The sequence below is a fragment of the Colias eurytheme genome, chromosome 16, assembly GCF_061535395.1.
Source record: "Colias eurytheme isolate Ceu_HAF_F1 chromosome 16, ilColEury1 Martin Lab GWU primary, whole genome shotgun sequence".
In the NCBI taxonomy this organism is placed as follows: domain Eukaryota; kingdom Metazoa; phylum Arthropoda; class Insecta; order Lepidoptera; family Pieridae; genus Colias; species Colias eurytheme.
The window spans coordinates 7,697,157-7,722,264 of NC_142995.1; the positions used below are offsets into that span (position 1 = coordinate 7,697,157).

Here is a 25,108-nt window from a genome sequence, read left to right on the forward strand (position 1 = left end):
TACCATGAAATAACTATTTCACATTATATTAAAGTCAGTACAAGTATCCGAATCAAGAACTTTTAAAAACTTTTTAATATTATTCCAACTTTTAGATAGAATAGAATTGTAGTTAAGGATTTTAAAAAGAAATTTAAAAATAAATATTTAATTTTAATTTTTCTTATTTTATTCTTATCCAATATTTTCGTATTTCTCGATTTCTTAATGCAAAAACAGGATCCGGATATTTACGTCACATCCGTTCTTCCGTCATTAGGGTTATCAAAACAGAAACATATTTTATTAAATCTATAGATGTCCTAAAATTACTAAAGAGTTTGTTTGAACTCACTAATATTAGAAAGGATTGGTTCGTTGAATTCATATAAAATTTGAATAGTCCATTTAATGAATTCGATATTTTAGTTTTATGGCATTCGAATGCTTAGATAGATAGATAGATAAATAGAAAATTTAAAGTTAAATTTACATATTATTAAAATGTATAATTATATATTACACCTAAATTATGTAACAGAACATAAGAAGTCTTCCAATTTCCAAAATGTCAACTAGGATAGCCCGGTAGAACACAGAGAAGAAGCAGAGGAGATATACATTATGAATCTAAAATTCAGCTAGGTATTTACAATGAATGTTAACAAATGCCAGTGTTTGCTTGAAAACAAGTCGGTAAGTCATAAACGATGTCTATTATTTGTAAGATTATTTGGGCTATAGATTTAAGCTATCGACAGCGAGGTGAATTCCTCATGTAGTAGACCGTACTAATTACGTTTCCCAAAAAATAGATTTAGTCAAATGTAGCGATTGTAAGTTATACCTATATTGTTATTTTTCTATATCAATCAGTCATGCATCATACTTTCGCTCGTTATGAACATTGGCCAAATAGTCGTGATCTAATAAAAACATACCTAGATGAATTAGCAAAATTGCCCTGAAAAGGATAAATAAATAAAGGTCCCTCACCGTCTTGGTAAATGTTAACAGGAACTAGAGTATCTTTAGATACACTGCATTTCGGACATTTTATGTTACTGCAAAAGTAACCAAACGATTGAAACTAATAATAACCATTGCGGATTTATTTTTATTTTTAATGATGATAATGACTTTTTATTTAATACCTAAATAAACCGTAATTCTATACATTTTAGTTAGCATGTATATGGGTTATGTGTGCACCAAGTCGACCACAAAGGCGAAACTTGTATCCCACGTGACTTAAGCCGTGAACGATGGATATCTAACCGGGCATATACTGGTCGAGTCGCACCTTCAGCTCGATCTGACCATAGCCTTTCAGCCAGAGCAGCTGCTCGTGGCCAAATTCTTGGATCAAGCGCGCAAGCACTTAAAGTTGATGTCCATACGGTTGCTTCGCCTCCCTCTAAACATTTAATAGATTTTCTGCTCCAAGGTCTATGTTCGTATACTCTTTGCCATGAGTTGTATATTGTACCCCCAGTTTCTTCATACCAAGAACCGTAGCCACTATTTAAATCCCAAGCATCTTCGTGGGATATCACAGTTCGTATTCCGGTAACATATTTTTGCATCCATGTCACATCGCGAGCCTGCAATCCTATTTTATGCACATAATCTTTCAAATCAAGTTTAATACGTTTGCTCATTTCACTTGCCCAGAAGATAATTAAATCTGGTAACTTTCCCATCGCAGATTCTAAACGCTGTAATGCGTTTTGAGTAAATATCAACCACAGATCAATTGGATCGGAAGTGTTAAACTGTTCAACCCAACAGCGTTGTGAGACATCGTCGTTACCCATATGAAAGATATCATCTGTTCCCGTAAGTTGAGTGATTTCAGCATACAAACGCTCTATAATTTCATAAACTTCAACACTACGCGGGTTTAATTGTCCGCAAGGAGGTTCATTACAATATTCATACCAAGGATGTGAGTCCAAACAGTGGATCATGTTATTGACACGTTTGTGTAAGCTCCAAACCCAAGCATTTCCCACATGAGCTGGTAGATCTACCTCCAACAAAACACGTATTCCTCGAAGTCTTGCATGACGTGATACAGTTCGTACGTCGTCACTGGTATATACTGCTCCGGGGCCATAACTTCCGTACTCGGCTAAATGTGGAATACTTTCCAACTGTAGTGGAAATGATTGAGAATCAGTTGCATGCCAGTGAAACGTGTTTAACTTATTAGCGGCCATTGCATCAATAGTCCTTATAACGTCATTTAGTGGAAAGAAATTACGAGCGGTATCCAACATCAGTCCTCGATATTTGAAACGTGGCGCATCATCAACACTGGCCGCTTCTAACATAACAAGCGATCCTGCATACTTATCTAACCAGATAAGCTGCGATATTGTTTCAAAGGCATGACGTGTACCGCAAAATGAATTGGAAAATACGTCTATTATAAGAGATCTCTTTGTACCATTTTTCGGTCGTAATTTAAATCGATAACTTTCATCTGTATTAAGACGAAACCTCGGATCTAAAGAGCCACTTTCGTTGATGGCGACTCTGACAGAAACGGCTCTCCAATCCTCGTATGCGCGTGTTTGATTTTCCAATCCACGTAAAACATCTCTAAATATTTCAAAAGCTTCACGTACGTGTTCCCGTACTGATCTGGATGGAAACGATATTATTTGGAGGTGAAATAAATCAGCACGGACAGGCACAGCTGTTGCTGATAAGCTAACACGGCCAGTTGGCTGCGGCCAGAGCATCATGGAGCCACATAGCATGTTACATGTTATTAGGGTCTGTAGTTTTCCTGACAGAGTTGCTTTCGATGGTACACATCTATCGTTAATGCAATCCCAAGTCCAAAGCGGTAACTTATCTCTGAAAGGAAACAAATAAATTGGTGGATTGATAATAATTAATAGCTATAAGCCGAAATCATGGAACTCACGCAGAAAATCCAGCAAATTGAAATGTTATAAGAAAGAGTAGAAGCAATTCTTTGTTTGGGATTTCCATATCGTATCCTTATCGTACCATTCACTATAGAGGAATTAATTTATTACAATAAACCTAAATATAATTCTATATACTTAGTTAATTTTCATGAAATATAACAGATATTCACTTTAACAATTTTGTTTTCACTTCTTGTAGTTAAAAGTTTCGCAATATGCTTCATTTTAAGACGTTTGGATGTTATGACAAAAACCAGTGTCAATGTTATGTTGGTAAAGTCTCTGGTAAAGATTCCAGGAGAATAGTCGACCTCTACGAATATTCATATTTTGTTTAAACTTGTGTTTAAACTCAATTCTGATGAATGAAGGATTTTTCTTGAAAAATTCTTTTCAGTTTACTCAATCAGACTAGAGTTGTAACTATAATAATCAACTATCGGTGAAAAAAAAACATAGGTAGTTAATAACTTTTTATTCTTTGAACTTCTAATATATGTACCCTATTTACTGTAATTCCTTCTAATCTACAAGAATAGCGCAATTTTATTCGTAGTCCGTAGGTTATTTTATGAACATAATATTCAGTAGGTACCTACAAATATCCAGGATAGTGTTAAAAAAGAAGACAATATTTTACCCAAAAGACATTTATTTTAAATTTAACCAATAATACAAAGAGCATTAAAGAGAATAGCTTAATAAAATTCAGGATTATTAATCGCGTGCAATGATAGCACTCTCACATAAATAAGATAACTGCACAAAATGACACCGCATACAAACGAAATGCATCCGAAAGTTACTATGATAAGATCTTTAATTAGATACACTTTGTGTTTTCCATATTGGTCTGGATAAAAGAGACAAAGCTCCATAAGCGCGGGAAAAACAATCGCCAGCATTGTCGTGCAGAGGTTCCCAACAAACGCAACAAACGCTCCCTGGATTGGAATCATATAGCAAACGAAAACTGAAAAAAAAAATAGAATATATAGCAGGAAGAAGGAATATAACATATATGATTCTGCTCAATAATCGTAGCTAATGTAAATTAATAGCAGACAAGTATATCACTAGATATTTCATCAAATACCTACCTAAGTCAAAATATGAAGCTTTCACATTGGAAATAGTGGAAATATTGCGTATTATAGGATTAATACGCATAATTTCTAGCATACAGGTACCAACTACCTGAATTTATGCCACTTAAAAAAAAACAATATTTATATTTAAAAATAAGATACTTACTGTACAATTATATATAGATATGTTCTTAGTTTAGGTATATTGTGTATTATTTTGTGCTCACATGACATTAAAACGAAGCATGGTCTCGCAGTAGTCTCAATAGTTTTCAATGTTTCTTCTGAAAGTTCATCCGACGGATGCCAGTTCTTTACCACCTCGATAATCATCTGTGTCGCTGGGTAGCATTGAATGGGAAATGCAAATGCAACTGCCACCATGTACAGTCCTATTGCTGCCATTGCTGAACTGAAATTAATTAGAGCTTTTAGATAGGAAAATTATTTTAAATTGGTAAATATTTCTTTATCACTTTGCTCTTGTTAAAGTATGGCTTAGCGCTAACAAACTGTATTCTTATGTCTTATGTATAATATATTTACAAAGAATATTATTACCGTGTAGTAAGTGTATTTTAAAATAATTTTAAAGTCAAACCAAATTCAAAACAATGATAAATAACGCAGAACGTATCAATCCCTTACTAATCGTCAAACGGTAGAGATCGTAGCACATTCTCCTCCATAGTGCCGAAAGACCAGTATCCCAACACCCCGAACACAGTTGTGAATATCGTAGGCAACAGCATGCCTATGGTAACCATACCATACGGTTTTGTTAACACCCTGGGGTCCTTTAGAGCTTTATCCAGGGATAACACCTATAAATAGAATAAGGTATCATGTTTTATAGGTGCCATAAACACTATTAATTTGAAACGAGCAGTATCAGGGAAAAAATTTTGAAATTGTTTTATATCTTACCATCTCACCAATTTACCTACCATCGTCGCTATTTTTTGGACTGGTATTTCATAAAAATACTTAGAAATTAAAATATTTCAATTATATATTGGTAAGTATTTTTTTAAGAAACAATGAATAATACTGTAAAGCTCACCACAGCAACGGCAGATAAATTGAATAAACACGTCCCGATTACAAAAAACAGCGCCAACGGATCCGTTGATGCTAAAACGTAATGTCCATGAGGTGCTAAGAATATGTGGTAGATAATCAACACTAGACCAGCCATGTTCAGATAATTGCCTGAAAAATATATACTGTTTAATATACATACTTATTATACGTGAAACTCGATCGATGTAGTGTGGCTCTACCACCAGGTAGAGCGAAGTAGGTAAGTACTTTGTAACTTCTCTGTTGACTGTTGTAAACTATTTTTCTTCATAATCAGATATTCCTATTTCGGCGGAAGGCCCAAGCTAACATTATTATTTTATTATCCTATTATTAAAGTGTTTTTAATCAATTTCAATGTAGGTATAAATCAATTTTCAGCTCATAAATGTAGTTATGTTGTAAAAGCTTGTGAAATCATATAATGAATCATTCGTTGTAAAAGTTTGTGAAATCATATATAATAAATTATACAAAAAATCTCTACCATACATAGATATATAGCTGACAACCGACAACGTCTTCATAAAATATTCGAGGAGTAAATACGGTATTAGTAGAGCTAATATTGCGGGTTTTGAGTTTGGCCAATCCATTATCTGAGAACATGAAATTAAAATTAAAGTCGTAAAAAAGGAAGGTAAAATAAGGTCAAAGAAATGTAAAATATACATAATTTTGACGAAATTATAAGAGGAAATAAAAATTTTCTACTTCATGTTGTTGGCACTTGGCATCTTTAAAGAAATTATGTGCATTGTTGATCGTTGTCAGTTCCGTTCTATCTAAAATCTTAATACATAGGTATATATTTTAAATATTACATCTTACAGGTACATAAACACATCTTTACTTACATCCCTCAAACTATCCGTCGTGAATATCACGAACACTGTACAAATTCCTAATTGGCTAAGTAACATAAACACTGCTATTATCATTCTGTAAACAACATTTTTCATAATTTCTTGAACTGTGGAACAATTTTTGAATTATATTTTTAATAATTTAGTAAAATTGTCCATATAAATAACTCACGGTCCACGGCGACCAATCCCATGGCAAATCCAAGGGCCGTGCAAGAGAGCTATTCGAAAACCATATCTGTATGAAATATATGGGATTTTTAGTCGACGGCTGATTTCATTTAGACAACGAAGCTGAAAAAAATTGTATCAACATAGACTTTTTGAATTTACTGTTATTTTTGTACTAATATTTAATATATTTAAAAACTTACCAAAGTCAAGTGCATGTGTATAATAAGAATTCCCAAAGATGAGCTCATGATGGGGCCAAGTATTATGCCAGCTTGGCTGACAGCCAACGGTAGACCCAAAACCCCAGCGCCCCATGTTGTTCGCATTAGGTTGAAATAAGCCATCCATGGTCTGAAAAAAACAAACAAATTAGTTAAATTAATATCGTGCCAGGTGTGTACCGACCGACTATGCCATATCATTTTAGTGTTGGAACTAGGTCATGAAAAGATGCTGCTGTTCGTTGTTCCTCATTCGAGTGATAACATTCATAACAATTTTATTTATCAAAAATTTCCTTTATGGAAAACACCATTCTGAAACTGGGGGTTTCTTTTACTTCGCAAAGGACCGATTTTAGGATAATAAATGGGTAAAACCGCGAAAAATTGTACATGAATTATTTTTTCAATGTTCCCATTTTATTTCTCATATGGCATCAACGTTTTTTGACAACAAGTGTTTTGTTAGATATGTAATAAAAGGTATGCTTGTGTTCTTTTAGATTATTTCATAAAACTCAATCTATCTCTTGCAGAAATATTTTATTTTATATTTTTTTTACTGGCTCCACTTTTCTGTCCATATAAAAAATATTTGTCCACCTAACACCCTTGTGACAAAAACTGATAACCCCTACGAAATGGTATGACTGACTCGCATTTTTATGAAAAATTTAAGTTATTCGGTTCTTATTCAACATGACCATAAAAATCTTTTAATGCACAAGGCCTTAATCGATTTTTTATTATTATTTAAAAAACTGTCCACTTTTTTTATACGTGTGTAACGTCACGTATGTAACGTCTCTAACTGCCATACTATAAGAATTATCAGAATCCTTCTCTTATTTTATTGAGTGGCAACACTATTTGGCATGCTGGCAACATTTAAAAAACAAAAGCAGCCATTTTTTCTTTGAGAGAAATGGTGTTTTGTGTTGATGTGAGATTTGTCGCTCGAAAAAAGGGTATTTAAAGTGTTCGATTGCGAGGTAAGTATATATATTCTGTCTTATTATTATAAATCTTTACGTAGGCTTACTATAAAACTAAAGAATAAGACTACTTCGTGGTTCTTAGCATTCACAATCGAGTAGTAATTTTAATTTAAGGTTATGTCGCCCGCATTTTTTGTCATGATTGTGACGATGTGTAACGAAATGTGTTACGTTACAGTCATGACATGTTGTTAGGCTTAGAACACATAGGTCTATTAAAAAATTGCGCGAAAAAAGGACGATAATATTTTCAAATCTAAACGGCTGAACGGATTTTGATGTGCAAGATATCATTGGATTGGTCTTTATCTATAGTTTTTCATTACCTTAATATTTTTTACCTGATTATACAAAAAAAAAGAATAAAATAAAATAATTAATAAAAAAAATAAAAAACTGACACTGCAAATTCATAACACACAGTCGGAGGCTATATAAGATGTATAGAATGGGTAGAGGCCAGTAATATTTTGTAGCCGTGTAGCCTCCGACTGCGTGTTATGAATTTGCAGTGTCAGTCGGGTTTTTTTTAAGTTTTTTTATTAATTATTTTTTCAAATGAGAAAATCAAATTACAGATGGCGTTGACGAATGCCGAAAGGCAAAAAATATATCGAGAGAAGTTACAAGTTCAAAATCCCGAGAAATATAAAGAACTACAAACGAAAAATGCAGAAAGGAATAAAAAAATGTTGTGTGGTTTTATGAAACCACGGTAAAAGTGAAACTGTTCGAACGGTTCCGAACACTGCTTTGTGTAGCGCATGTCACGTGCCGAATAGGTATACCTACTCGGCAGCCGCGATACACGCGACATGCGCTACACAGACCAAAAAGTTTGAGACGATGTAATAAAAGTTTCACTTTAAAAAGCGGAAAAAATATCAATTTTTTTCAATACAATTTTGATTTATGCATCTTTTTGTTTTAATTCATTATTTTATGATATATGAATTGGTTTTACCTACCTATATCTCCATTTTTTCCTGTCGTGTGAGTGTAAGACACCGTGTCGACGTTAACTTTTTAATGCTAGGAAGAAAAGATAACTGATATATGTACTCAGCTTTATAATGGTCATGTAAGTAACATTCAGTCATGTATGTAACGTTTGTTATGATGTCATGAATGTAACGGGACAATTTTTCGCGGTTTTACCCAAATGAGTTTTGTGGAACATTCGTATGAGAATTTCCTATAACTACGTGGATAAGGCAATGATATACCTACGAACGACTACTTTTTATGTTTTTCGATATAAAACATTACAATTTACGTGCTTTATAGGTGATTTTGGCACTCTGTGGTCTCTGGGATCGTAATCGTCGTCTGGTGGTGTTTCGCTGGGTAGACGGGTAAAACGAACATCTATAATTGATTCGCGATTATGTGGTCGTAATGAAGTTTTACTCACAGCTTCGAATGCTGCCCTAAAAACGGTGCCAATTAATAAGACCGCTTATAAACGTTTGATTTAGATACTTACGAGTTACGATGAATAGATATATGAATAAGATTATAACCGATAGAAGTTATAGAGATAGAATATTTAAAGGATAAGCAAAGGTCGGCGGAAATAATGGAATGGATTGAAAACTGTGAGGGGAACGGAGGCCTGTATCCTTGGGGTTGTGGATACGAGCCTCCGTTCCCCTTATTCCAAATATAACTACGTGAAAAACAAATGACATTAAAAATGTTGTAGGAAGTTTTATAGGTACTTATTTATTCGTTTGTGAATATATACTACTAGCGGTCCGCCTCGGCTTCGCCCGTGGTACCTACATGTTTAAACTATCCTATCTCTCAAGTTGGATCGAACTGCACATGGTGTGCGAATTTTATTATAATCGGTTAAGTGGTTTAGAAGTCCATTGAGGACAAACATTGTGACACGAGATTCATATATAGGTATTATTAAGATTAAGATTAAGATAAGCACACTTAGCTTGTGCGTTTATTGATGCGTCTGTTGTGTGCAGTGTGAGTGAGCCGTTACTAACGATCTGTAGGGAGCTTAGCGCTAACTACCATGCTGTAAGTGACAGAAAAAATATTTAAAATCCACTTACATAAATATTTTATATATTACCAATTCAGCTTCAATCTAAGTTATGTTATGTGATAGTAATTATTGGTTTCACCCTTAGAGAAATACCGAAATGAATTAAAAATCTTTGTTTGTAAGGAAACCATCAAATTGTAGAAGTCAGAATGGACGTATAGAGTAATAATATTTATTCTGTGCGTATAAACTAGAGATTTAAAAATACTCTTTCGATTTAATTTTCAATGGCTTTTGAACACTTATATCTACACTTATATCCTTCTAATATTATATCAGACTAGCAAACCGGGCGAACTCCGTTTCGCCACCAGAGACACCTTTTCTTTGCTATAAACCTCACGGAGCCCGAGACCTATCCAACGAATGCAAAACCGTGGAAATCGGTTCGTGCATTCTGGAGTTATAGCGTCAGAAAGGAAAACCCGACTTATTTTTATATAGTAGATTATATCATACTTACTAGATAATAAATGCAAAAGTTTGCGAGGATGGATATTTGTTATTCTTTCACGTAAAAACAACTCAACCGATTACAATGAAACTTGGTATGTAGATAGATGAAGACCCCGAATAAGACATAGGCTTTTTATCCCGGAAATACCACAGGAACGGGACGAATGCGAATGTTCGTAATATAAATGTTTGAGTTTGAGTTTGAATATATCGTTGAGTTGAATGTGTAAATGCAGGATCAAACGTAATCAATATAAGTCAACCAGTCGTTTACGTCGTCACACTTATGTGAATATTGGGTCTAATACCTATATGTATTATCATCGATCACGAGGCGAATAACGAACACGACTGTGAAAATGATCCGTAAGAGTATTTAGATACGTAGGTCATTTATTTTAGCTCCAAGAAACATTCGTACCCAATAAATTATAAAACTAGTAAGGTGTTCGGTGTGGTGTTCGGTGATCATTGTAATATAAAAAGGCGCTATATGAAAGCGATAATTGGAAAAATAAACGCTGAATATTGGTGAATCGTGATCATGAATCTATTGTTTCTTTATAAAAAACAAAGTCATAGCAAAAAGAAAAACCCCATAAAATAAATTTATTTTATTTATCTGTTAATGTGTACTTTATTATCTGTTATTATGTTTAAGCTTCTGGATCCGTGGGTGTTTATTGTTTTATATTTATCTGTGGTATATTTTGTCTATTGTTTAGAGTGACATATGTCAAAATTAGCGACTAGCGAAAAGCGATTACAAAGATTCGTCTTTGTAATCGCTTTCTTGAAGATTTACTAATAAATTACTTTCATGTGCTTTTACGACTATATCTGGAGAGCATTTATAGATAATGATGTCGACTACAGAAGGAGAATTGGAAGTTGAAGTAACCCAAGAACGAGAAGATGGCGAGGTTAAACAATTTCTCATTACTTTTTTGTGCAATAAAAATAATTAGATTGTTGATTTTAATTCAGATACATCTCTAATATTGAGAAGATATTTCGATATATTTACTTACTACTAGGTACTGTGGTTAATTTGCATCGTTTTACTAATATCTAGAATTGATAATTCGGAAGGGCTTAGTGCGTAAATAGTTTTAAGCACCATCTATTTGTGTTCTCAGTTGGAGGATTCAGATGTGGAAGAAGGCACTTATATTCCTTTGGAGCGTCCAGAAGTGTTCAACCCGCCTTCTTTAGTAAATATGCAGATTCAGGACGAGCAAAGCGATGAGGCTTCGCTCGAATCGTCGGGCTCTGAGTCGGACGATGAACCAAGGCGTCGCGCGAAACGCACTAAATTGAGACCACGACGCCCACAGCCACAAGCCCAATCAGGGCGCAATAACAAATACAATATATGGTGCCAAGCTTTGCAGGTATTAAACCCAATTTATTTTACATATTTTTGCCAAAAGTGAGAATAATGCACTTGTTTTGTAAAAATCTGAATTATGTTTTGTTTACTAAATAATTATTGTTTGCACTACAAAATTTGTTAATTTCTTATTGAATCTACAGAAATAAATAACTAAATTATGGACTTTTCCTTATGTTTTTTATTGCAAGCTTTAATTTTTATATAATTTCCAGGAAGACCTTTTGACTGAAGATATGGTTACATGTGATGTATCAAAGAAAAGCAGATACGGCGTTGAGTCTTATGATTATACCATTAAGTATAGATTAGACGATAACTATATTTCTAAAAAAGTTTTTAGTAGTAATCATGAAAATCATCACGCAAATAAGAGTCACAATAAAAGGACATTCTCGGACAGATCCAATGTGAAGTTAAGGTTAGGGAAGCGGGTGAACAGCCACCAACTTCCTGAAGAGAAACAGAATGCAAGATTACTGCCAGACTTAGTTTTTACAGCTGATGATCCTTTGGAAAGTATTGCCAATGAAATAGCTGAAAAACTTGCTGAGGAGAAAAAGGATCTAATTGGTAAATATTTTATTTTTATTAGGGCCGATTTTTCAATGCTTGGTTAAAACTTATTTGTCAAATAACATATTAAACTACTATTTCAAAAATGTATTCTACTTGCCCATATTTGACAGTTTACAGGTGACATTTTAATATTTTCGTGTAATACTTTATTGGACAGATAAATTTTAACCAAGGATTGAAAAATCGGCCCTTAGGTATATTAGTATTTGTATGATTTAGTTTAGAGCTATTACGCACTGTCGACCAGTCGCCGGCGACTGGACTTACTCCTGGACGACTGACGACTAAGTGCGCAAGCCCCTATTTAAACTTTAGTAAGTCACAGTCGCCGGCGACTGAGTCGCCAGCGACTGGTCGACAGTGCGTAATAGCTCTTATTGTGCTCCTGATTCAACAATTTACAATAGTCATTAGACAGTTTCCTGTTTCATGTAAATCTTTTTTTAACCCATTGACCACCGAGCGGCCCGATCGGGCCGCGACACAATAGGTTTTCTATTGTGTCTGTGATTCCGGGACTGAGGGATTAAGGTTGATAGAATACAGGACCTGTTTTTTGCTGCACACACAAATAGTAACAAATAAAATGTTGTTCTCTTTGACAAAATTTGCCAATCATTTAGCTAGGATTTGAAAATGGTTTGTAAAATTGATACAATTAAAAGTCATCGTCGTCATATTTTCTTACAGCAAGGATTGTGGAGGTGCTGGGAGCAAGTAAGGCGATTGAAATTTATAAGGAAACACAAACAGTAGAAGCAGATGGTGGAATGCTTGTTATGGTTAGTGGATATTTTATGATTTTTATTGTAATAACTTTCTCTTGAAAATATTTTTGAAGTGGAAACTTCTTTAGCGGCGTTGAGCACTTTTTCTGTAATGGGTATAAAATCTTAAACTCGCGTCAGGACACGTGACCTGATCGAAAAAGCGTAAGACGGATACCATTCCAAAATATCAAACATGCTCAATGTTAATAATCAAGTTTTCACTTCTGCCGGCACTCCCGGAGTGCAACCCGTCTTTTTTTTTTAATAATGACTTTAAAACTTAGTTAGAGATGTTCTTATATGTACATTATGTGTTTTAATTTATTATTGAATTACAGAATGGTACTCGTCGTAGGACATCCGGAGGTGTATACTTCTTCCTTTTGAAGAGAGATGATGAAGTATCACAAGCCATGGTGAACAAGATATTCAATGAGGATCGGAAGGAAACGGCGCGAAAAATTAAGAAGGGACGCGTTAAGAGTCGCCAAAAGGTCATGGAACAGTTGAAGCAAAGTCTTACAGGTAATTCATAAACAATAATTAAGAAATTCTGAATTATTTTATGTGTTGCCTGAAAAGACCTGATATTGAAAAAACATACCCAACCCAAATATCTGTTCCTAGCCTACGATTGATTGCAGATGAATACATGAAAAAAAAAGAACATTCTCTGTATAAATAACTTTTAATTGCATTATTTACTAGAGAGTAGATTACAGATATTGTTTTTATTCATTATGCATGCAATATGCCTTTAACGGTCACAAATTAATTTGTCTAAAATATTGTCATGAGAATATTTTATAATATTGCTTTTCTTTTCAGACTCCGAACTGCCATCACTATTATCGCGGGGTGAAGCGACAGTGCAAACGGAGCACGGTTCGAACCCGCCACCCTCACCCGCGACCGACGCCCGCGAGTGCTCGAGCGACACTGACGATCACTCGCCCGAGCAAGAACACCTCCCCTCCCCCGCGCGACCACACTCCCCCCTCCCCGATAGAACGAGACCACTACAAGAATATGAAGACGGAGATTACTTGGAGGTTATGTGTAACGATGAAATGGACTTTTTCTAAATTTTGGTGCTTTTTTATATTGAACTAAATTATCCTATGATTGTCTCGACAGAGTAGAGGCAATGAGTTGAATGTCGAGTCCTATTGGGGTAGAGATTGGTATAATTAGATACCGGGAATTAATGGGGAAATCTTTGAGGTTCATTTCCAGAAATATGCATTTAACTCCAACGTTTTCTGCTCGTGTGTGCTCTACTCTGCTGATTTGTATAAATCCTCATTGATTGAGGTAATAATGCATTCATAAGTGCACCCAGGGCTGTGATTTTTACTGCGGCCCAATTGCCTTAGATCCTTGTAATATAAATGTGCTTGTATAGTACTCGTCAATTTATATTGTTTTTCGTGAGACTGAAATGTTTGCATTTGTTATGTATTATGATAGACAGGGGTCTATAGATATAAAACGTTGTTGAACTTCTCAGTTTTGTGTAGACTAGCAATATCAATCGCCGGGTACTTGAAATTTGGATGTCTCGAGAATATTTTGAACTGTATATTGAAATTTTAAACATTGTCTGAGAGGAATGGATATCATGATTATTGAATGTTGCTATATAATATTTATTATACGATAAAGTGTTAGTTACAGCTGAATACATATGTAGTTTGGCCCGACATTTGTGTAGAAGTTAGCTCCAGTGCCTGCAGAGATGTGAAAAGTGCGATCTAAGGGCGACCATACACAGACCGCTTCAAACAGTTGAGACCGACGGCTTGAAGCCGCGCGGTGCACTATAGACATTCATTCACTGCCGTACACGGACTGCTCGAGCAGTCGCGAGCGCTTCAAGCCGTCAACTGCGCGGTTGGTAGGGACAGCTCAAGCAGTCAACGACCGACCGCTCGAGCAGTCCATGTACGTCGCTCAGCCGTTAACTGCTCGAGCTGCCCGTGTACGGCCGTTCTAAATGTAGTTAAAATAATTGCGACCTTCTTATATTAATATTATTACTGTATATGGTATACTAAATATACTATTTTTACTTTTATACTTAATGTTAAGTGCTTGATGTTTTTGTTACTTATACTTAAGGGCAAAAACTCATTGCATTATCTTGTTGCAATCAACTATTGATACTAATATAAAAAAGGGTTGAGTATTTCAGCAATGGAGTTATTTTCTGTAACTTTGAAACGCAGTTGGTAAACTGGTAAAGACGTCGTTTATCTTTTGTAGATTTCACGAAAATAAATCTTTTTTGATCTACGTTGAAAAAAGAAATACATCCCGTCATAAAATCAGGCCCAAATGCAACACTTACACAATTAATGAAAAAATGAAACAAGTTTTAAAGTTTTTCATTTTATCCTGAAATGATTGAGATAGATGTTCTGCTTACTTTACTTGTAATACCTTGGTCAGGTAATTGCCTGACTCGTGTATGTGTGTGGGTTATGAGCAGCCATTGCCGTTTTAAAATACATATAATTGATCGAGTTTTATATATCTATCCTTTTGATACGTCATTAGACAGGTTGCAATGTGGCTCTTGCACGAAACTCCATCATTGAAGATAATTCTTGCTTCTTATAGCTTGGCAAATTCTCATTCTTGTATCTAAAATGTTACAGTGAAAACTGTTAAAAACATTGTTATTCCAAGGTGCCTTCAGTTCTTGCTCTTAAAATGCTTTAGTATAGATGTAAAGAATTAATTAATTGTTTGCACATTTATTATTTCATATTACAGCACAAATATTGAGTTGCTTTTTATTTATTCTTAGGTTATAGAAATTATGATTTAGCATGAGTATCGATATTAATTAAATGATTCCTAATATTAAAGTATACTATAATAATTATTTTTATAGAAAAGACTAAATAAATCCTGTTCCAAGTGTATGCTGAAACAATAACTTGGTAGAAATTGTTACAGAAAAATAGCAGTATTCAATGCATATGATCTAAATAGTTCCCTTAAAATTTTAAACTATAACCCCAAATCCAGAGTAGTATTGCAGTTTTGGCATAGTATAGAAAGAACAAGTAGGCCGACTCCCGGCGTTTAGGAGCGCACGGTACCTAAACTCGCAAGGCGCAGGGGTTTTAACTTGTCACGTTGATAATTGTATAAACAAATACTCTTAGAATGGTTCATGAGAAGGAACCGAGCGGACTGTGTCAAGCTTGCGTACGTACATGAGCGGATGGCGTGACCAAGCGCTCCGCGATATACAAACAACGAGATGTACCTTTAACTTACTTGTTCCCTTTTTACTATGGTTTTGGGCATTATGATCTTTCATCCGCCTATAAATTTATTTTTATAACAGTAAAAATAATTGAATTACCTGTCACAATTACTGATTCATGTAACACTTGGCTGTATTATAAAGCTGTAGATTGTAGACCATTAATATAGAAATTCACTTAATTTGTAACTATTGAAATATTATATATTTTTTCACTGGGTCTCTTATGCATATTGTTGATGATTGAATATATTTTGTATGTTGCAAATGTTCACAAAATTGTAAAATGGTGAACATAATGCTGGTCTATTGCATATATTATTAAGCTTAATCAAGTTCTGTTTTCATTTTATTCAAATCACCACTGACATTTTATGGAGCATCATGTAAAATTATCTAAAGTAATGATGTAGTTGAAAATGGAAAATGTCTATGCATGGTCCTGTTTTCTACCATGCCCATGGTACTACAATGTTGGAAGAACTTGTCAAAATGTTATATTTTTTACAAGTATCTTAAGTTTGTGTGTAGTTAATGTACAGTCTGTTATTATCATAGGGAAACATATTTGTATAATAAAGTTTTGTAGAAAATGTTTTGTTGTTTCATTTTAAGCTGTCCTCAAAGTATAGAAGGTAAATTAAAAACCTTTTAATTTCAGAATATTTTATTGCTTATTCTCTAATTTTTATCATATTATCATAACAAAAATAATTCCATACATTACAAAATATATTTTTAAAAATAAAACAGGTACAAAATCACATCTTACACTAGCTGACTGTGTAGTCAGGTGTGGAGCATTCCGATCTTCAAATTAACACTATGGGTCAAGATGTGAAGAAAAAGCTCATGGAAAATCTAACATCTACGAGAAAAAATAAGGATAGTTAGTAAATTATGAGAAATCTCACTATTATTGTTTTTTTAATATTAACCCTTAATAGGGCGGAGGTAAAAAATATTAAAAAAACAGTTTTTGTGTTATTATTTATTCGTATATTAGGACCTATTTTAATCGTATTCAAGAAAATCTAAGAATATATAATCATAAGTACGCGAAAATTGGGTGGTAATTATTTGACCTTAGCCCGTCAAGGTACAAGAACTAGAGCTGCTACAGTCCCTAGCTTCTCTTTCTTCTGGAGCAATATGAAAGCTTTTGAAGCATGGTGTAGCACATAAAGCTACTTTGCAGATGTTACAAATAATTCTCGATCGTTTTTGAATGCTTTTCGTGCTACATAATCGACATCTAGTAAATTTTTCCTGGTTTTCTGGGTAGTGTGGTACAGAAGAGCGTCTGATTTCAGCGGGTACTCCGAAATTCCCACCTTGTTTATTCTTGAAAATAATACTTGTTGTTCTTTTTTTGCATGTGAATCCATCTATTAGACTCCGAGCCAAACGCGCATATTTACAGTTAGCACTTTGGTATGCTATGCCTTGGAATCTTATCTGACCAATTTAGTTAGTGCCTCAAGGTGGTTCTTCCGAGATACTTTCGTCACTGCTTTCAATATCGGAGAGATTTCCTTATAAAATTATCTCGATTGCAGTGTCCGAAAGCTTCTTTTTCTTGATGTTAGTATTCGACATTTTCTGAAATAGCAATTGCGAGAAGGGTAATGGTAACTATATAACCACCAAATACTATAATATGTCGGTGTAACCAGGCAATGGTATAAGTTTTACCACCGAGTTTACAATGATTTTCTGAATAGTACAAACTTCATTTCAAAAATTACTATAACAGTCATGCAGCTAAACATATTCAAAAATGCTACCAAATATCACAAAACCATTTACCGGAATCTTAGTAGAACAAAATTATAACTAACGCAACCACATACCTCCAATTTTCAAATTTTTTCGATACTTTTTTTTTAATTGTTGGTAGTTTGTAAACTTTTTCAGTTACGTTATTGCCAGGTCTAATAAAAGTTTATACGCTATTTACACCTTCCAAAAGATGAATTTATGAAATCATGCATAAAACGTTCCTTGGTTTATGGTCAATAAACTGAGGTGGTAACCAATTGGCCTTTGCCCTATTAAGGGTTAATACTATGCGTGTATCACACAGTTCATTATATAAAGAATAAAGTATATCACGACTTATTTTTTTCGACGAGACTTTAAAAGCCTCCAATGCAAAATGAGACGAAAACGTATATTAAAATCTGTTTTAATTTTTCTTACGAACCAATTGTGGTAGACACTTTTCAACGTGTTCAATGTCGACTCTGTCGCAGCTCTCTTTAAGCGCCTGGCTGGAAGCCCTCAAGCAAGTTTCCGTAACGAGACACTTCGCCACTTCAACTACAAGTGTCAATGCATCGTTACCGAGTTTTGTTTTATTGTCTTGGAATGATCCATGAAGAAGCTCTTTAATAATTTCCTATAAAAAGATTTAAGTAGTGAATTGAAATATTTAATAAATAACCAAAGATTTACCATAATGTATTTATATGTACTTGTTTTATATGATTCTTAACATTTGATGAAATGGATGCCGGATCAATATTTTCTTCCTTGTTCTCATTGCTGTAACGAGCCATAGCTGGATAACAGTTAATTCTGTTTATACCAAATGAATGAGTGGATTTTAATAGGTTTCTTAAACGATATAATTACTTATTTTATTGTTTAAACTAATAAATTATTACTAAAACAACGGCGAATTTCAAAATACGACAGCCGCGATTCGATAAACATATACAAATACAAATGTCATCTGTCAACTGTCATGTCAACAATCAATTGATCACGTCAGGTGGAAAATTGGAAATTGCATAGACTAAAAAAACAAACCGAATATTTTTGTGATTGAAGTCGGCAAGGAATAATCTTTTGTGTTATGAACAATGATATTATATATTATAGAAACAAGAGGTAGATACGTCATCAACGCACCAAAACTGATTCCGTGAATTGGTCCTATTTGGGACCAATGCAATCAGTCAGATTGTCACCGGTCCCAGTGAGCGCATGTGCCGATAGGTACATTAAGGGTACGCGCAGACAGAGAGCGTTCTGCGTTCCGCGTTCTGCGTTCTGCGTTCCGCGTTCTTTGTAATGTGAAGGATCTATAGCGCCGGCGCACACAGAACGCAGTTAGACCGCGGCGGTCATTCGGAACGCTTGCGTTCTCGCGTTCTCTGTACAGAATTACAAAGAACTCGCGTTCTCGCTATGGCTGGTCCGTCTTCTCCAATTGGTATCTTGTTTTTCTATTTCAGATTTTACATAGTCATGTAACTCATTGAAGCTATTTATTGACATTCGAAAATAAATATAAAATCTCCCTTCATCTTGAAGCAGCTCAGGGATAAGAATACTAAATTCTCCCATATCATCTCGTTTCGTGTTGATAGGGTGTACCCAACATTTTTTACTTTTTTTTGACTCCTCTAGACTCCACAAAAGCAAGGCTTCATCTTCGGAAGATGAACTTTCGAGAGACATGTTTCACGTGCGAAGAGTCGCGAAATAGAACGCAAATGTCTTGAACGTGCTCCTGTGTGCGCTAGAACGCAGAACGCAGAACTGACGAACGCAGAACGCAGAACGCGGAACGCAGAACGCTGTATGTCTGCGCGTAGCCTAAAGTTGTAGAAAATGCTTTCCTGTGTGTTCAGAAAGTGCACGTATTCGTGCAAAAAAATAAAGAAAGATAAAGGAATATCATATCACAGCAAAATATATTAAATTATTACAGTTTAAGAGTAAAAATAACAATTTACAATTCTTTATTAATGACACTTGCTTGACACGTGTATTGAAATAATGAAAGGGATAAAACATTGCTTCAATCACTAGTGTGACAAAGCTAGCGTACACTGTGTTCAAAGATTATCATGTAGATACGATTATTGAAAATAGAACGGTTATTTTATTAATTTAGATTTGGGTAAATACTTGATTAATTTTATATTTAAATCCACACAGTGCATATAATTAACAAATATATCTATTTATTATATAAAATGAAATCGTGATGGCAAAAATGTTTGTTTGCAAAAATGATGTTGAATATACGTATACATTGAAGAAAAGATTATCGCTACTGACGAAAAAGGCTATTTGCTTTTCTGTAAATAGCTATTGAACATAAATTTTATTTGTGTTTTAGATAAAAAATGTTGTGTGGTTTTATGAAACCACGGTAAAAGTGAAACTGTTCGAACGGTTCCGAACACTGCTTTGTGTAGAGCATGTCGCGTGCCGAGTAGGTATACCTACTCGGCAGCCGCGATACACGCGACATGCGCTACACAGACCAAAAAGTTTGAGACGATGTAATAAAAGTTTCACTTTAAAAAGGCTTATACTCATAGAAATCTAAATAACAAGACACATAGAAGTGCTATTATGTCATAATTAGTATGAAAACTACTGTCGCCAAAATCCACACATTTAAAACGATATCTAGACAGTTCACACAAGTAAACTATGCCTTTTATTGGACAGCTTCATTTTAATGAAAACTAACATAAATAATAAATTTCGCATTTTAATATGTACCCTAAATCACGACTTTACGGTTTATTTTAGTATAACATCCCTAGGTACGTAAGATGTTTTGTTTCCTTTTGCTTAGAAACTTCAAATACGAAAAAGTTCGGCTACTCGACAACAGAGGGCGTTAATTTTTGATAGATATAACTTTTAACCTCAACGCATAGAAATAAGGTTGAAATTTCATTAACGTTCATTCAACGCTTTAGTGATGTAAGACTTCATCAGCCTTGTTATCGATAGTTAAGTGATAGTTAACAAGTAAGAAATATATAGTTGTTGATTTTAATACAGTGGTAGGCTCATCTCGTGGGCCCACGGCAGACTGTAGGTACATATAGGTATAAGAAATAAAAACATGTTATGTACTTAAATATTTATTTATCTATATATACAAACTAGTATATACAAATAATAAAACAGTGTCTGTACATTATATTTAAAAAAAATGGAGGGGGTTTAGAAACTGAGAGTTTAAATTTGAAAATCTCGAACACCTGATGCAGAACCGCGCCAGACCACCAAAAATTATAAGAGTTATAACAATTACTTAATGTACGTCTTTTTGTTGTGACATTGAAATCATCTTCTTTGAAATGTTTTGAACATATCCTACTATAGCCTGTAGGGAACCAATTTCTTTTCCCAGTCGCGGATATCCATTCGTCCTTAATGTCAGGACGGCGTTGTGGAAATCTACAAAGAATATATTTAACATAAAATAGTTTTGTCAACCTAAGCGAAGAATGTCCTTTATTGTATATTTAATTAATGTGATTCTGTATCGACAGTAAAATTGTCCGAAAATGATTGTATCGATGTACTTAGTTTAAAAAGTTATATATCAGTTATAAAAATAAAATAGAATTCAAATTAAAATATAATCCAATTATTCCATCAGTCGTCATATTACGCAAAAAAACATCGTATTACGATATCGAAAAATTTTAACACATCACATCACTAGCTTGCGACTATTTACTCTTTATCGTTAACAATGCAGTACATTGCTTCTTGTAATTGTCATTTGATAACATCTGGCCGTTATAACAACCGACCGGTCAGATGTTGACAATAGTAAAAGGCAATGTATAGCTAAACGTGATGAGAGGAACGTTTGACTGTGTCATTCGTATTGCTTGTAAATATTGTTTAATTTTAAGGAAAAACGGCAATATTTATAAACAAAAATACTTGCCGGTGAAATGTTATTCCTTTATTAGTATAATTACAATTTATGGAAGAATTTCCGCACTGGGAAATGCTGCAACACACCATGTTTACTCACGCACGTGTCAGAAACAACTGAACAAGCGACCACCAAGCGACGAACAGACTTGTGGAATGGTAACCACCTGAGCGGCGACAATGTCACGCGCGCTTACGACTTCTAGTGTCTTGTTATTTAGATTTCTATGCTTATACTTCATCCTTTCTTTTATTTCATCCTTTTTTTTTCATCTAGGCACCACTATTATTATAATTATCCTACAAGTTGGAGTGATGACCTTGTACGAGTTTCGGGAACTGCCTTGAAACGAATAGCGTAAGATCGGTCCTTATGGAGTTCTATAAGGAGGACTATATGCAGTATGCTCAGCAGTGGGTGATTATCGGGTGAAATGATGATGACCGAAAACGAACACCACAGCTAGTAATAAATACTTAATACAGTTATATCTCCAAAAAACTTTTTTATTTTTTTTTCATTTTAATACGACATCATAATAATCATAAAATAGTAAATGAAATTGTCACATTTATTTACTTGTGCAGGAAACCTAACATCTATAACATTGAACCTTCTGTGTCGTTTATCTATGCCAATTACCATGGCAACTATTTGTTTATTTATATTTAATTGGTGAATTCTTATGACTTTTGCTTACACCTGCGCGGAAGTGACAAACTATCTTTGTCTTTTTTATTTATATCATTTTATTAGAGCCATCTCTCTTATACAGTCTGTCAATGTAATAAATTAAGTAAAATGAAAATTGTATTTGTGTGTGCCTGACACTGCATATGAAGCATTTTTTTTGGATATATTGTGGTCCGGGAGCCAGCAGCAGATTTTATGACCAAGTTCCTCTCAAGCGGTAATTAGTAAAATGCATCAAAGTATAGTATTATGAAGCCTCGTGAACGTCAGCTGGAGCTCGGTTGGGGGGAAGAGCGGTTGTAGCCTCCCGTATCAGCTGACGGTTTTTCCACCAAGATACAGCCAGCTGACATATATATTTATCCACAGTTACATATAAGCTATCATCAGGTAAATTTTTGTTTGAGAGGAAATAACGGAAAATAAATTTTACTTTAAATTTAACTTTCATGTTCGAGACACCAGCTGACGTATAATACACCATGTTGTAACCAGCTGACTATTTTTTTTCGTTGAGATATTGGGTTAGCTACAATTTGACAAATTTTTAGCTGAGAGGAAATGAATGAATGAATGTATTTTTTTTCCTATGTGCGTGGGAGGCTACAACCGCTCACCCCCCCAACCGAGCGCCAGCTGACGTTCACGAGGCTTTATAATACTATACTCTCATGCGTCTGACGAATTATCTCTTGAGAGGAAATCATGAACCAAATTTGCACCTGGCTCCCTAACCATTGTGAGTATATAACGTATCTATACATAAAATATCATTGGTTATGAACATGAAAATATAATATTATTAGGGCTTATGGCTGGTTCACACTTTGATTAGTGCGAGTGCAGGTGATGAGTAGTACTACGTGTGGACAGCGACTGTTTAGTGCGAGTGTTTAGTAGGCTGTGTAGTAAAGTGAATAGAAGCGTGTTCTATTTTTTTGCGAGTGGACTGCGAGTAGCCACGTCCCGCGCGCCCTCCCTTCCCCCTCACTCGCAGCGTGCCTGCACTCGCACTAATCACCTGCACTCGCAGTCAATTGGACACTACTCGCACTACACACCTGCACTCGCACTAATCACCTGCACTCGCAGTCAATTGGACACTACTCGCACTACACACCTGCACTCGCACTCATCACCTGCACTCGCACTAATCAAAGTGTGAACCAGCCATAAGGCTATGCTTAACTGTAGCGCTCAGTTTTTTTTTATGTATTTTATGGCTGGTTCACACTTTGATTAGTGCGAGTGCAGGTGATGAGTAGTACTACGTGTGGACAGCGACTGTTTAGTGCGAGTGTTTAGTAGGCTGTGTAGTAAAGTGAATAGAAGCGTGTTCTATTTTTTTGCGAGTGGACTGCGAGTAGCCACGTCCCGCGCGCCCTTCTTTCCCCCTCACTCGCAGTGTGCCTGCCTAAACACGTCTGGACAGGAGTGTTTAGTGTTTAGTGTTTAGCGTAGTGTGTAGCGTCGCGAATTTCACCATTGTCCTGCACTCGCACTAATCACCTGCACTCGCAGTTGAATTGGACACTACTCGCACTACACACCTGCACTCGCACTAATCACCTGCACTCGCACTAATCAAAGTGTGAACCAGCCATTAGCGGGCAAACGACCTGGCGCGTCATGCGGTGATTTGCGCCGCCCTTAATCACCCACAAGACCTATACAGTGTACGGTTGCAGGAGTGTTGCCGGCCTTTCAGTAAACTGTGAAACGGATTATTATAGTGTGCATTCAGATATGCAACTACCTATTTTTGTCTGTGTCTTTCTCTCAAATTTCTTTAGGGCCAGCGCTAAAGAAATTTTCTGCTAGTTATAACCCCTAATCTGTACTAATGCTAATATTATAAAGCTGAAGATTTTGTTTGTTTGAACGCGCTTATCTCAGGGACTACGGTCCGATTAGAAAAATTATTTCGGTGATAAATAGCCCATTTATCTAAGAAGGCTATAGGCTATATTATATCATCACGATAAGACCAACAGGAGGTACATCGTGTCCCTTCGTCCAGCATACTCACCATGGAATCCTGATATTTCATGAATGTCAAAAAACTGTTCTGAAATAGTGCTAAATAGTGCCCAAAGGAAAAAAATAGTGCTCTTGTACTTGCGAAGTTATAGCCATAGTTCAATGAGTATGCTGGACGAAGGTTTCGCCCAGCATACTCACCTCCGTCCGGAGAATCTGTATACGCTTCAAACATAATTCATACTTCAAAAAATAGTTCCCAAATAGTGCCAAACGGTGCCCAAAAAGAAAAAACAGTGCTCGAATAACTTCGGAGTTATAGGCTTCGTTCAGTGAGTATGCTGGGCGTAGGTTCTACGCCCAGCATACTCACCTCAGTGCGCGAATATCGAACGAGCTATAGGTATAATTTACGTCTCAAAAAATTGTGCTCGAAATAGTGCCCAATATCAGTCCAATTTTTGCTTGACTTTTGACTTAGAAAACCATTAAATTTTAATGTAAACTTCTACATACTAACGTTAAATGGGGTACAGTCGTCGACACATGTTTTTGGACAAAAATATTAAACTTTCTAATTGTAGACTTCATGTTATTGGAAATAATTATGGTATTTTCTCACATGTCAAAAACTTTCGATTAAATGCATTATTATATATTTTATAAATAATAATAAATGAATGAAACTTTAAGCGTAAATGAAGTCTATTACTTCATTGCATTGTGTGTTTGTCTGAATAAAAACAGTCATTTGCAGCGAATAAAATTAATATCTTGAAAAATTGTAAAAAGGAAATTATACAGTTTCCTTTTTACAATTACATATAT

At 35.0% G+C, this 25,108-nt stretch overlaps 3 protein-coding genes across 4 annotated transcripts; 1 reads left to right on the forward strand and 2 right to left on the reverse strand.

The window, feature by feature from the left end:
• Positions 1-1,163: 1,163 nt before the first annotated feature.
• On the reverse strand, positions 1,164-6,479 carry LOC149901923 (putative beta-hexosaminidase fdl). 2 transcript variants are annotated; one of them, XM_090110611.1, is made up of 5 exons: positions 6,336-6,479; positions 4,661-4,836; positions 4,240-4,424; positions 3,703-3,897; positions 1,164-2,845 (listed from the first exon to the last, which is right to left on the reverse strand). In XM_090110611.1, the coding sequence occupies exons 1-5, from the start codon at positions 6,477-6,479 to the stop codon at positions 1,164-1,166; spliced, it is 2,382 nt and encodes a 793-aa protein (XP_089966737.1). The 2 variants fall into 2 exon arrangements, with proteins under 2 accessions (XP_089966737.1, XP_089966738.1); XM_090110612.1 differs by lacking the exons at positions 3,703-3,897; positions 4,240-4,424; positions 4,661-4,836; positions 6,336-6,479 and adding an exon at positions 2,918-2,985 and having other exon boundaries at positions 1,164-2,847.
• Positions 6,480-10,597: 4,118 nt separating this feature from the next.
• Positions 10,598-16,484, forward strand: Phax (phosphorylated adaptor for RNA export). Its single transcript, XM_090110775.1, has 6 exons — positions 10,598-10,798; positions 11,015-11,269; positions 11,484-11,841; positions 12,538-12,629; positions 12,956-13,142; positions 13,446-16,484. The coding sequence occupies exons 1-6, from the start codon at positions 10,736-10,738 to the stop codon at positions 13,700-13,702; spliced, it is 1,212 nt and encodes a 403-aa protein (XP_089966901.1). The 5' UTR covers positions 10,598-10,735; the 3' UTR covers positions 13,703-16,484.
• Positions 16,485-16,552: 68 nt separating this feature from the next.
• Positions 16,553-18,630, reverse strand: LOC149901925 (centromere protein X-like). Its single transcript, XM_090110821.1, has 3 exons — positions 18,375-18,630; positions 18,104-18,298; positions 16,553-16,765 (listed from the first exon to the last, which is right to left on the reverse strand). Exons 1-3 carry the CDS (start codon positions 18,456-18,458, stop codon positions 16,748-16,750), a joined length of 297 nt encoding a protein of 98 aa, XP_089966947.1. The 5' UTR covers positions 18,459-18,630; the 3' UTR covers positions 16,553-16,747.
• Positions 18,631-25,108: the final 6,478 nt, after the last annotated feature.

Bases quoted from the DNA above. Each gene is read 5' to 3' on its own strand.
- LOC149901925 (XM_090110821.1), bottom strand. From the start codon at position 18,458: ATGGCTCGTTACAGCAATGAGAACAAGGAAGAAAATATTGATCCGGCA. The intron at 18,299-18,374 runs GTACATATAAAT...ATCTTTTTATAG, and splicing joins TTAAGAATCATATAAAACAA to GAAATTATTAAAGAGCTTCT.
- LOC149901923 (XM_090110611.1), bottom strand. From the start codon at position 6,479: ATGGCTTATTTCAACCTAATGCGAACAACATGGGGCGCTGGGGTTTTG. The intron at 4,837-6,335 runs GTAAGTTTTTAA...TTCTATTTATAG, and splicing joins TACACATGCACTTGACTTTG to GTGTTATCCCTGGATAAAGC. The intron at 2,846-3,702 runs GCGGTGTCATTT...TTCCTTTCAGAG, and splicing joins CGGATGCATTTCGTTTGTAT to ATAAGTTACCGCTTTGGACT.
- Phax (XM_090110775.1), top strand. From the start codon at position 10,736: ATGATGTCGACTACAGAAGGAGAATTGGAAGTTGAAGTAACCCAAGAA. The intron at 12,630-12,955 runs GTTAGTGGATAT...ATTGAATTACAG, and splicing joins ATGGTGGAATGCTTGTTATG to AATGGTACTCGTCGTAGGAC. The intron at 13,143-13,445 runs GTAATTCATAAA...TTTTCTTTTCAG, and splicing joins GTTGAAGCAAAGTCTTACAG to ACTCCGAACTGCCATCACTA.